General features: G+C 61.6%; 2 protein-coding genes across 3 annotated transcripts; one reads left to right on the forward strand and one right to left on the reverse strand.

Annotated features, from left to right (window-relative positions):
- On the reverse strand, window positions 1–10,982 carry SLC44A2 (solute carrier family 44 member 2 (CTL2 blood group)). Of its 2 annotated transcripts, none has more exons than XM_062639543.1 (22): window positions 10,896–10,982; window positions 10,284–10,332; window positions 9,938–10,011; window positions 9,733–9,817; window positions 8,679–8,763; window positions 8,188–8,304; window positions 8,043–8,103; window positions 7,338–7,461; window positions 7,142–7,225; window positions 6,875–6,987; window positions 6,625–6,756; window positions 6,436–6,535; window positions 6,263–6,355; window positions 6,056–6,140; window positions 5,447–5,709; window positions 5,269–5,363; window positions 4,059–4,162; window positions 3,865–3,938; window positions 3,719–3,789; window positions 3,492–3,580; window positions 3,171–3,255; window positions 1–308 (listed from the first exon to the last, which is right to left on the reverse strand). In XM_062639543.1, exons 1-22 carry the CDS (start codon window positions 10,930–10,932, stop codon window positions 202–204), a joined length of 2,127 nt encoding a protein of 708 aa, XP_062495527.1. In that variant the 5' UTR covers window positions 10,933–10,982; the 3' UTR covers window positions 1–201. The 2 variants fall into 2 exon arrangements, with proteins under 2 accessions (XP_062495527.1, XP_062495526.1); XM_062639542.1 differs by lacking the exon at window positions 1–308 and adding an exon at window positions 1,295–1,446.
- Window positions 10,983–11,025: 43 nt separating this feature from the next.
- On the forward strand, window positions 11,026–11,739 carry LOC134174508 (serine/arginine-rich splicing factor 4-like; the record flags this gene model as incomplete). The annotated part of the gene is given in 1 exon segment (XM_062639538.1): window positions 11,026–11,739. A coding segment is annotated over 1 exon segment (714 nt), but the record flags the coding sequence as incomplete, so codon positions are not given.
- Between the last annotated feature and the right edge of the window lie 531 nt (window positions 11,740–12,270).

Genomic DNA, 12,270 nt, shown 5'->3' on the forward strand with positions numbered 1-12,270 from the left:
CGGCCCAGCTGGAGCCAGACCCCATAGCGCAGTGCTCGCGCTGGACCGCTGATGCTCGTGGCTTGGCATCCCCAAGGCTTCCAGGTGGCATCTTTAGGAGCATCCATCCCGCAGCAACACCCCCCCCCCCCCAAAAAAAAAGATGGGAATTCCGGGTTCATTCCAAGGATAGGGATGGGAAGAACGGGACGGGACGAGGATCTACGCATCCTGAGGGATTTTGTTCCTCTTCTTCAGGAGCTTTTTCAGGTCAGGGGACATGAAATAAGGCTTCTCGGCCGAGCCATCGTTCCGCTCCAGGTCTTCCACTGCAAAGAGAACCCCCCCCATTGCCCCACACATGGCGGGGGGGGGCAGACCCATAGGTTGGGATGGGGGGGGGGGGTCCCACATCCCCATTAAGGAGCTCTTAAAGGCACAGAGACGCTGGTTTGGTGCCTGAGGAGGAGAGGAGCCCATAGCTCCTGATGGGTGCTGCTGAGGACCAGGGGTGCACCCCCCCCCCCGCATAGGGATGCCATGGAGCAGCTCCAGAGCCTATGGGAAGGCTTGGGATAAAGGATGGGAGAAGGGAATCTTCCAATGGGGAGGTGGGGATGGGGTCGGAGGCACAAGTTCTCCCCGTGAGGATGGTGGGACACTGGGAGAAGGTGGGGATGCCCCATCCCTGTTCAAATCCAGCTTGGAGCACCCTATGGGAAGGGGTCCCTGGTGTTCCAGGGGGTTGGAATTGGATGAGCTCGGATTCCGATTGGGATTGGGTGATGATAAAGAGCATGGAGGAGGAAGCAGAGAGCTGGGGGGGAGGGATGGGATGGCTTTATCCAGGGGGGTGGGCAGCAGGAAGGATCAACAGTGAGCGGAGATCCCTTGGGAATGCCGGGAACGCCGTTCCCATCCTCTCCGGAGCAATCTCAGCGCTCCAGACCCGGCTCCGCGCCATAAGGACCAAGTGCTTCGGACCACGGCTCAACCCATCCCAAAGCATCCAACAGAGCTCCAGCCCCTGGGAAAACGCCTCCGGATGCTCCGGGAGGGATGGGAACGTGGCCTGGGAAGAGGGGATCCGTGTGGGCACGGCCCTGCAGCACCAGCAGACAGGCAAGGAAAGGATCCCGGACTTGGGATGCTGGAAGGCTCCGCTTCCCAATCCCATGGGCACAAGGCACGGAGTCGGTGATGAGGGCCCGGAAGCTCGGAAGCAGCAGCTTTGCATCCTCTTCCCAAAGAAGAGCAGGGCGAGGAATGGGAGCAGGGTGGGAGCTATGGATGGCGCTCAGCACATCCCATAGGAAGACGGGATGCAGACCCCCCCCCTCCTTCCTTAGCCCTGGCTCTCGGGGCTTTGGGAAGGCTCCAGGCTGCCCTTGAGCAGGATCCGGCGGAGCTCAGGGGACATGAGGAACGGCCGCTCCGGGGATCCATCGTTCCTCTCCAGGTCTTCGCCTTGCCACAAGCCCCGGAGAAGCGGCCGGGATGGGGAAGAGGGAGAAGGGGCGGGAGGCAGGGATGGAGGATGGAGAAGGGAAGGGATGGAGGATGGAGAAGGGCAGGGATGGAGCATGGAGAAGGGAAGGGATGGAGGATGGAGAAGGGCAGGGATGGAGGATGGAGAAGGGAAGGGATGGAGGATGGAGAAGGGAAGGGATGGAGGATGGAGAAGGGAAGGGATGGAGCATGGAGAAGGGCAGGGATGGAGGATGGAGAAGGGAAGGGATGGAGGATGGAGAAGGGCAGGGATGGAGCATGGAGAAGGGAAGGGATGGAGGATGGAGAAGGGAAGGGATGGAGGATGGAGAAGGGAAGGGATGGAGGATGGAGAAGGGAAGGGATGGAGCATGGAGAAGGACAGGGATGGAGGATGGAGAAGGGAAGGGATGGAGGATGGAGAAGGGAAGGGATGGAGGATGGAGAAGGGAAGGGATGGAGCATGGAGAAGGGAAGGGATGGAGGATGGAGAAGGGAAGGGATGGAGCATGGAGAAGGGAAGGGATGGAGCATGGAGAAGGGCAGGGATGGAGGATGGAGAAGGGCAGGGATGGAGCATGGAGAAGGGAAGGGATGGAGGATGGAGAAGGGAAGGGATGGAGGATGGAGAAGGGAAGGGATGGAGCATGGAGAAGGGAAGGGATGGAGGATGGAGAAGGGCAGGGATGGAGGATGGAGAAGGGAAGGGATGGAGGATGGAGAAGGGAAGGGATGGAGGATGGAGAAGGGAAGGGATGGAGCATGGAGAAGGGAAGGGATGAAGCATGGAGAAGGGAAGGGATGGAGCATGGAGAAGGGAAGGGATGGAGGATGGAGAAGGGCAGGGATGGAGCATGGAGAAGGACAGAGATGGAGCATGGAGAAGGGCAGGGATGGAGCATGGAGAAGGGAAGGGATGGAGGATGGAGAAGGACAGGGATGGAGCATGGAGAAGGACAGAGATGGAGGATGGAGAAGGGCAGGGATGGAGCATGGAGAAGGGCAGGGATGGAGGGTGGAGAAGGGCAGGGATGGAGCATGGAGAAGGGAAGGGATGGAGGATGGAGAAGGGAAGGGATGGAGGATGGAGAAGGGAAGGGATGGAGGATGGAGAAGGGCAGGGATGGAGGATGGAGAAGGGAAGGGATGGAGGATGGAGAAGGGAAGGGATGGAGCATGAAGAAGGGAAGGGATGGAGCATGGAGAAGGGCAGGGATGGAGGATGGAGAAGGGAAGGGATGGAGGATGGAGAAGGGAAGGGATGGAGCATGGAGAAGGGAAGGGATGGAGCATGAAGAAGGGGAGGGATGGAGAATGTAGAAGGTGGAGAAAAGCAGGGATGGAGGATGGAGAAAGTGGAGAGAGGCAGGGATGAAGGATGGAGAACACAGAAAAGGACAGGGATGAAGGATGGAGAACATGGAGAGAGGAAAGGATGAAGGATGAAGAACATGGAAAAGAGCAGGGATAGAGGATGGAGAACAGGGAGAGAGACAGCAAGAGGAGAGGGAAGAGAGAAGGAGAAGTCCAAGTTAGTCCCAGTCTGGTTCCCCCAAAGCCCCAAAGCAGAAAGACCGAGAGCTCCTGCGGGAGCGCCAGGGACAGGCAGAGGGAAGGAAGGAGCCGGGAAAGGCAAAAGAGGGGGAGAAGGGAGGCCAGGGAATGGGGAGCTCCGGGCCCGCAGCCACGGGGATGGCACTTACAGAAGCAGAGGAAGAGAGTGTCCACGCACATCCCATAGACACTGAAGAACCCATGGGCAATGAGGTAGGAGCCCACGATCACCGTCTGCAAGAGGGATTTGGGGGGTGGGGGTCACATCATCCCCTGGCATCCACCAAGGGGGCATCCCACTGGATCCAGCATTCCCAAGGGAAAGGAGGGTGGGGGGACAGGAGCAGCCCCATTCGGGACAATGCAATGGGGGCGGGGGCAGGATGAGGGGGGACAAAGGGGTTGCTTCCCACGGGATTGGGTTAAGGATCAGTTTGGGATTGATCCCAAGGGATGAGGAAGGAGCTCACCAGAATAGGCACCCAGTAGTAATTGAGGGCCGGCGCCGTGTCCTGGACCAGCTTTATCCGATGGGTGAAGAAGAAGAAGGCGAGGATTCCTGGCGGAGCAAGGGATGGAGATGGCCACGGGAATGCCAGGCAGGGAAGGTGGAAAGGGGGGGGTGGAAAGGCTCGATCCCATGGGAAGCACAGAGCCGAGTGCTGGGAAGCGGAAGGGGAGGAACTCCCCCTCTTACCGACGCTTCCCACAACGAGGAGCTTGCCGAGGAAGAAGAGGAAATCCGTGACTTTATCCAGCACAGCCACCCTGGGAAGAGGGCCGGGATGAGCTCCGGGCCGCAGCCGGGATGCTCCCGCGCCGCCTGCATCCCGCGGTACCCACCTGATGATGTTCCTCATCAGCAGGAAGAAGGCGTTGCGGGCAGACGTGCAGAAGTTGGTGCCGTAGATGGCGATCTGGAAGGTCGGGGGGGGAAGCATCACCCCATTCCAGCCCCTTGGATATCTGGTTCCCAATCCAAAGGAGGCTGAGATCCCCCCCCCGCCTTGTATCCATCACCCTTTGGAGCCTCTTACCATGATGTAGGCGTTTCTGTTGAGGAACTTGAGGAACTTCTCCAGGCACCAGAAGCAGCATTTGAGGCAGCTCAGGAGGAACTTGGCCACTTTGTTCTCTGCAGCTGGGAGAGGAGGCAAAGCAGGAGATGGGAGCAAGGTCAAGGTCTCCATGGGCCCCATCCAGATGCCCCATCCCTGCCTCCATCCCTGCCTCCTGTCACTGCCTCCATCCCTGCCTCCCATCACTGCCTCCATCCCTGCATCCCATGGTCCCCATCCAGCTGCCCCATCCCTGCCTCCATCCCTGCATCTCATCACTGCTTCCATCCCTGCATGCCGTGACTGACTCCATCCCTGCATCCCATGGTCCCTTCCAGCTGCCCCATCACTGCTTCCATCCCTGCATCCCATCACTGCCTCCATCCCTGCATCCCATGGTCCCTTCCAGCTGCCCCATCACTGCCTCCATCCCTGCATCCCATCACTGCCTCCATCCCTGCATCCCATCACTGCCTCCATCCCTGCATCCCATCACTGCCTCTATCCCTGCATCCCGTGACTGACTCCATCCCTGCATCCCATGGTCCCTTCCAGCTGCCCCACCACTGCCTCCATCCCTGCATCCCATCCCTGCCTCCATCCCTGCCTCCTGTCACTGCCTCCATCCCTGCCTCCAGTAACTGCGTCCATCCCTCCAGCCCATCACTGCCTCCATCCCTGCATCCCATCACTGCCTCCATCCCTGCATCCCATCAGTGCCTCTATCCCTGCATCCCATCACTGCCTCCATCCCTGCATCCCATCACTGCCTCCATCCCTGCCTCCCATCACTGCCTCCATCCCTGCATCCCATGGTCCCCATCCAGCTGCCCCATCACTGCCTCCATCCCTGCATCCCACGGTCCCCTTCCAGCTGCCCCATCCCTTCCTCCACGCCTGCACCCCATGCTCCACACCCCTGGGATGAGCCCCATAGGTGCACACCCTTGGACCCACACTCGTGCTGATTGCACTGGGGGACCAGCAGAGCCCTGCAGCCAGGCATGAGCTTCCCTATGGATACCCACAGGACTGCGGGAATTGGTCCAGCAGCCGCATCCCACCCCTACAGCATCCTCCAAGGAAAACCCCCCTCCTCCCTTGGACCGCTGACGCCCACCGGCCCCGGGAGCCATGGGAGCATCCGTGGCACCCAGCACCCCATCCCTCTCCTCCGTCCCTCCCGTACCTTTCAACCTGTGGTCCAGGTACTCCAGAGTGACCCTGATGACTTGGACGATGGCGAGGATGAGGGAGCCGAAGGCCAAGGAGCCCGTGTGGTACCTGGGGGCGAACCCCCCTGCTTAGGGAATGGGCCAACCCTCAAGGAGCATCCTCCTCCTCCTCCTCCTCCAGAGGGACCCTACCGGAGCGCGCGGCCGAAGGCGGAGAAGAGCGGGAATGCCGGGATATCCTCGGGCTTCTTGAAGGCCCAGTAATAGGATGCGAAGGCTCCGGCCAACGTCACCTGGCCCAAGGCGATGACGAAGTTGACGAGCCAGAAGAACATGAAGAGGTTGAAGAACTGGAGGGCGATGAGGTACCGGTGGTAGGACGTCTCCCCCCCATAGAAGGCAAAGAGGCACTGGGCATTGGGGCACTGCTTGGTGACGTTGCTCGTGTTGAAGGTCTAGGGAGGACAAGAGGTTGGTCACCGGGGTCCCCGCAATGGGGGGCTTGGCTTTGGGAAGAGCTTTTCCTGCTTCCTGGAAGGGGATGTTGGAGCTCTGATTGCAGCTATCGCCTCCAAGGGGGGCAAAGGGGGTAGAGGAGAGCGGGATGGAGGGATGGGGCAATGGGAATGGCTTCGACCCATTCGCTGGAGGGGTGATGGAGATGGGACCTTGGGATGCTCCTCACTGGGATGGGGTCAGCCTGGAGCACCCTATGGAAGGCGGCGCTGGTGTTCCAGGGGGCTGGAATCGGAGGAGCCTGAAGATGCCAGGACCCCAACCCGTGCATCCCAGGGCCCGCACCTCGGGCGTGCAGGTCTGGCCGGCGAAGGGGCACGTGTCCTCATCGAACACCTTGTACACGGCCTCGTTGGAGGTGGAGAGGAAGCTGTGGGGCGAGCTAAGGAGCGCACGGACCGCAGTGCCGGAGCCCGCTGCACCGGGGTGCGGGGTCAATCCCAACCCGATGCTCCCGGGAGGAGGAGGAGGAGGAGGAAGAGGGAAGGATACACGGCGGTGCTGGCCCAATAGGCGATGCAGAGGCAGAGGAGGAAGAAGGTGCACAAGGGGAAGAGCAGCGACGTCATGATGTGCCCGACGGCCCTGCCGGGAACACGGCCCAACCCTGGTCAAAGTCCCGTCCCTGGCGGCAGGAGCCCGAGCCCATCCCCGTGTCCTCGGACCTGCTGGCCTCCCGGATGAGCGCGATGGCGATGAGGATCCTCTTGCGCAGGAAGACGAGCAGCAGCAGGATGAGCACCTCCAGGATGCTCAGGATGATCACTGCCGGGGACAAGGCGCGCCTTGGGTACCACTCCGCCGAGCGCCCATCCCTGCATCCCGAGGAGGAGGAGGAGGAAGGGGGCACTCACTGAAGGCCAGCCACGTCTGCCGCAGGTGCAGGTAGACACGGAGGTCGGTCTGAAAGCCCAGGTCCTGCAGGGAGACGTCCGAGCCCGCTTCCCCCTTCAGCTTCGCGTATTCCAGGTAACAGTGGAAGATCCCTGGTGGAAAAGTGGGAAGCGAAGATGCCGGAAGGCTCCGCTCGGCCCCCGACCAACGCCGACGCTCCCATAGGAGCCTGTGGAGTTCCATGAGCACCAGTGCCATGGAGAAGCTCACCGTAGCCCAGCACCAGGATCACCATCACGATCATCACCCACACCATGATCCCGGCCAGGAAGCGGAGCAGGACGATGAAGACCAAGCTGGCCACCATGGCGATGACGAGGCCTCTGCGGGAGGAAGGCAGCGGCGCATCAAGCACCGCATCCCCCCGGCGCTCAGCTCCGGTCCTTCCCCATCCCAACCTTTAAGGGTGCCTTAGAAACGGGAATTGCTGATGAGGGGCTCCAGAGCATCCCGCCCCATCTCCCATCCCATGCTCACATGAGGATCCAGTACCAGGAGACCGTGTAGTCCTCGAAGATCTTCATGGCCAACTGCCTGGCCTCCAGGACCACGTTGGCTTTCCTGCAAGCACAAACCCACCATAGAACCACGTTGGAAGGGATCCCAAAGCTCCTCCAGCTCCCACTGGAGCAGGGGGCTCCAAGCCCCATCCAGCCCATAGGGATGGACTCACTTGGCTCCCTCCAGCAGGTCGGTGACGTTCCTCTGCTGGCCGTGGCCATCATTGTAGGTGGTCTCATTGCCGACCATGATGACTCCCTTCTTGGCTTGGATGGCTGGGAAGCATCGGCGCGCCACTGGGAATAGAGGGGGAAAAGCGGCATCATCCATCCATCCATCCCTCCCTCCATTATCCATCCATCCATCCCTCCATCATCCATCCATCCATCATCCATCCATCCATCCCTCCATCATCCATCCATCCATCCATCCATCCATCCATCCATCCATTATCCATCCATCCACCCATCCATCCATCATCCATCATCCATCCATCCATCCATCATCCATCCATTATCCATCCATCTATTACCCATCCATCCACCCATCCATCCATCATCCATCCATCCATCCATCATCCATCCATCCATCCATCCATCCATCCATCCATCCATCCATCCATCCATCCATCATCCATCCATTATCCATCATCCATCATCCATCCATCCATCCATCATCCATCCATCCATCATCCATCCATCCATCCATCCATCCATCCATCCATCCATCCATCACCCATCCACCTACCCACCTCAGGACAAGGGTCCAAACCCCTTCCCGGACCCACAACCCCCCACCGGATCCCTGGAACCCCCCACCAGGAGCCTCAGCCCCACTGGAATGGCCCCATCACCGCCCCATTGCCCTCCAGACCTACGTGGGGTGCTGGGGATGAGCACGGCCGGGCATTCCTTGTCCGCCAACACCCGGAGGGGATCCTGGATGGGGATGGACGGGATGGATGTCAGCGCTGTGGGTGGGAATGACCCCATGGGAACGCTGACGCCGTCCCGTGGACCCACCTTCTGCAGGCCTGTGAACTCGGGCACGCAGAACCTGCGGTAGTATTCCAGCCCCTGGGATGAGTGGGAGGCATCCAGGTACGTCTGGAATCTGTCCGGGCATTCGCTGACACAGATCTGGGAAGGAGAGGAGGACACGGGCTGGGAGAGCTGGAAGAGCTCCGGATCCACCTCCACTGCCTGAGGCTACAGGGAACCTGGAGAGGGCTTTGGACAAGGGATGGAGGGATGGGATAAGGGGAATGGCTTTAACCCGCCAGAGGGGAGATGAAGATGGGATCATGGGAAGTTCAGCACTATGAGGGCGGCGGGACACTGGGATGGGTTGAAGGGAGAAGGCTTGGATGCCCCATCCCACCAAGGCCAGGTTGGAGCAACCTGCTCAAATGGAAGGCATCCCTGCCCATGGAACCGGATGAGCTTTAAGGATGCTTCCAACCCATCCCATGATCCCAAGGAGCCGGAGCATCCTGGGGGAGCTGGGTCGATACCTGAGTGGTCGGGCACTGGAACTCCAGCAGCACCAAGGGGCTGGCACACTTCACGATGTCAAAGTAGAAGAGGAAAGGTTTCCCCCTGCAAAGCAAAGCAGCACCCACATAGGACAGGGATGCACTGCCTGGACCCCCTGGGATGGATATGTGGTACTCAAGGGGGCAGCGGGGATGGGGTACCCAAGGGGGCAGTGGGGATGTGGTACCCAAAGGGGGCAATGGGGATGTGGTACCCAAGGGGGCAGTGGGGGGGCAGGGGGGGCAGTGGGGATGTGGTACCCAAGGGGGGCAGTGGGGATGTGGTACCCAAAGGGGGCAGTGGGGATACAGTACCCAAGAGGGCAGTGGGGATGTGGTACCCAAGAGGGCAGTGGGGATGTGGCAGGGCAGTGGGGATGTGGTACCCAAAGGGGGCAGTGGGGATGTGGTACCCAAGAGGGCAGTGGGGATGTGGTACCCAAAGGGGGCAGTGGGGATGTGGTACCCAAGGGGGGCAGTGGGGATGCGGTACCCAAAGGGGGCAGTGGGGATACGGTACCCAAGGGGGGCAGTGGGGATGCGGTACCCAAAGGGGGCAGTGGGGATGTGGTACCAAGGGGGGCAGTGGGGATGAGGTACCCAAGGGGGGCAGTGGGGATGGGTACCCAAATACGGTACCCAAGGGGGGCAGTGGGGATGTGGTACCCAGGGGGGCAATGGGGATGTGGTACCCAAGGGGGGCAGTGGGGATGTGGTACCCAAGGGGGGCAGTGGGGATGTGGTACCCAAAGGGGGCAGTGGGGATGTGGTACCCAAGGGGGGCAGTGGGGATGTGGTACCCAAGAGGGCAGTGGGGATGTGGTACCCAAAGGGGGCAGTGGGGATGTGGTACCCAAGGGGGCAGTGGGGATGCGGTACCCAAGGGGGCAGTGGGGATGTGGTACCCAAGAGGGCAGTGGGGATGTGGTACCCAAGAGGGCAGTGGGGATGCGGTACCCAAAGGGGGCAGTGGGGATGTGGTACCCAAGAGGGGCAGTGGGGATGCAGTACCCAGGGGGACACAGCCACGTACTCATTGGGGGTCCCCTGCTGCCCGCAGAACTGCCCGCGGCTGTCGGTGGGGTAGATCACCTTCCGGGGGTCCCCATAGCTCCAGGCTGCATGTGGGGAGGCGGAAGAGGCGGTCGTGGTCGTCCCCATGGGCCTCGGACCCACATCTCCCCATGGAGACCTCCCCATCCCCATCGGAGGCTCAGCACCCCCCCACACACACGTACCCAGGATGCCCACCACCACGTAGCCCGCAATGGCGAGGACCAGCAGGATGCAGCAGATGATGTCCGTGCAGCCCCTGCCATAGGGAAGAGCAGCGTTGGGAATGGGAATGGGAACGGGAATGGGAACAGGAACGGGAACAGCAACAGGAATGGGAGCAGGAACAGGAATGGGAACAGGAACGGGAATGGGAACGGGAACGGGAATGGGAACAGGAATGGGAACAGGAATGGGAATGGGAACAGGAATGGGAACGGGAATGGGAAGGGGAATGGGAACAGGAACGGGAATGGGAAAGGGAATGGGAACAAGAATGGGAAGAGGGATCACGGTGCCTCTGCTCTTTACCTGTCGTAGATGGGACCTTTGAAGGTGGGGTCGTACTTCTGCGGCGTCCCTAGGGAAGCGCATTGGGAATGGGAACAACGAGGGGTGGGATGGATGGGGAGGAAGGGGGCTCCTCCTCCTCCTCCTCCTCAGCAGGGAACCCAACGCTCGGGCTGGAATCCGGAGGGAAGCGGCCTCCGGGAGCGGGATTCCCATTGGAAAACCCTCTTCCATCAGCTTCCCAACGTAAACACTGCCTGGGATACCCCCGATCCCATTGGAGCAGCGCGGGGGGGGGGAATGCTGGGAATCCAGCCCCAGATCCCACACCCCGGCTTTATTTATAGGGTGGGAACCCAGCCAGGAGGGAGCGGGGGGGGCTTTAGGGGGGTTCCACTTCCGGGTGATTTTTGGGGGGGGGTGCAGGGATCCCCCCCCCCAACCCCAGCTCGGAGCCAAGCCCCGGCCCGAACGCGTCCGGCCCCATCGCTCCCCACGGCGCAGCCACGCCGCGCTACCGGTTACACCGGCTCCAGGGCGGCCAAACCCGGACCCAAACGAACGCTTTCGGTTTCGTTCCCGTTCCCGTCCCCCAACACCGGGACCCCCACAGGGCCCCCCCCCCGTCCCTACCGTGCTTCCCGTAGTAGCCGTCCCCATGGCCCCCCATTGCCAACGCCGTCGCTCGGCTCCGGACGCTCCGCCCTGGGCGTGCCCGTTCCCCCCCCCCTCCCCTCCCGTCCGGTAACGTCAACGGCGTTAAAGGAGCCGCAACGGGAACCGTAGGGGTCGGGGCCGCCGTTCCCGATCCCCTTCCCGTTCCTCTTCCCGTTCCCGATCCCCTTCCCGATCCCCTTCTCGTTCCCCTTCCCGTTCCCGATCCCCTTCCCGTTCCACTTCCCGATCCCCTTCCCGTTCTCCTTCCCGTTCCCGATCCCTATCCCGATCCCGTTCCCGATCCCGTTCCCGATCCCGTTCCCGATCCCGTTCCTGATCCCCTTCCCGATCCCCTTCCCGTTCCCCTTCCCGTTCCCCTTCCCGTTCCCCTTCCCGATCCCGTTCCCCTTCCCGGTCCCGTTCCCGATCCCGTTCCCGATCCCCTCCCCGTTCCCTATCCCGATCCCGTTCCCCTTCCCGTTCCCGTTCCCGATCCCGTTCCCTATCCCGATCCCGTTTCTCTACCCGTTCCCGCTCCCGATCCCGTTCCCTATCCCGATCCCGTTCCCGATCCCGTTCCCTATCCCGATCCCGTTTCTCTACCCGTTCCCGCTCCCGATCCCGTTCCCTATCCCCTTCCCGTTCCCGATCCCGTTCCCGTTCCCGATCCCGTTCCCTATCCCCTTCCCGTTCCCGATCCCGTTCCCGCTCCCGATCCCGTTCCCTATCCCCTTCCCGTTCCCGATCCCGTTCCCTATCCCGATCCCGTTCCCTATCCCGTTCCCGTTCCCGATCCCGTTCCCCTTCCCTATCCCGGTGATGCCGCGTTCCCTGCCCCATCCGAGGCAATAATAAAGCAGCGGGGCCGGTATTGACGGGTCCCGCTGATGTCAACGGGAGCAATGGGAGATGCTTTGGGCCCCCGCCCCCCCGCTTTGCCCCTATGAAGTGGGGGTTCCCCATTAGCAAATGTGGGGGGGTCCCCATCCCATCATCACCGGGACCCCCCCATTGGGACCCGCTGCGGGGGAGCCCCGGGACCCCCCCACTTCGGGGGTGCCGAGGGAGGGGCTCGGGGATGCTGTGGGACAGCAGGGTTGGGGGTGCAGGGAACCCCCCAAAGATGGAGCATTGGGGGGTGCAGGGTGGAGATCGGGGACCCCCTGGGATGGGGATGTGGGAGTCGGGGTCCCATTGGGACCCCATCCATGGGGGGGTCCATGGGGGGGGGTCCCATGGGTGTTGGGGTCCCATGGATGGTGGATCCCATGGGGGGGGAGGTCCCATGGGTGTTGGGGTCCCGTGCATGGGGGGTCCCATGGATGGGGGGGTCCCATGGGTGTTGGGGTCC

The sequence above is a fragment of the Pezoporus occidentalis genome, unplaced genomic scaffold, assembly GCF_034315485.1.
Source record: "Pezoporus occidentalis ecotype Australia unplaced genomic scaffold, CSIRO_AGI_Poc_V1 ctg609, whole genome shotgun sequence".
NCBI classification, from domain to species: Eukaryota; Metazoa; Chordata; class Aves; order Psittaciformes; family Psittacidae; genus Pezoporus; species Pezoporus occidentalis.

Bases quoted from the DNA above. Each gene is read 5' to 3' on its own strand.
- SLC44A2 (XM_062639542.1), bottom strand. From the start codon at position 10,932: ATGGGGGGCCATGGGGACGGCTACTACGGGAAGCACG. The intron at 8,764-9,732 runs GTACGTGGCTGT...TTTGCTTTGCAG, and splicing joins CAGCAGGGGACCCCCAATGA to GGGGAAACCTTTCCTCTTCT. The intron at 4,163-5,268 runs GTACGGGAGGGA...CTCCTCTCCCAG, and splicing joins CCTGGACCACAGGTTGAAAG to CTGCAGAGAACAAAGTGGCC.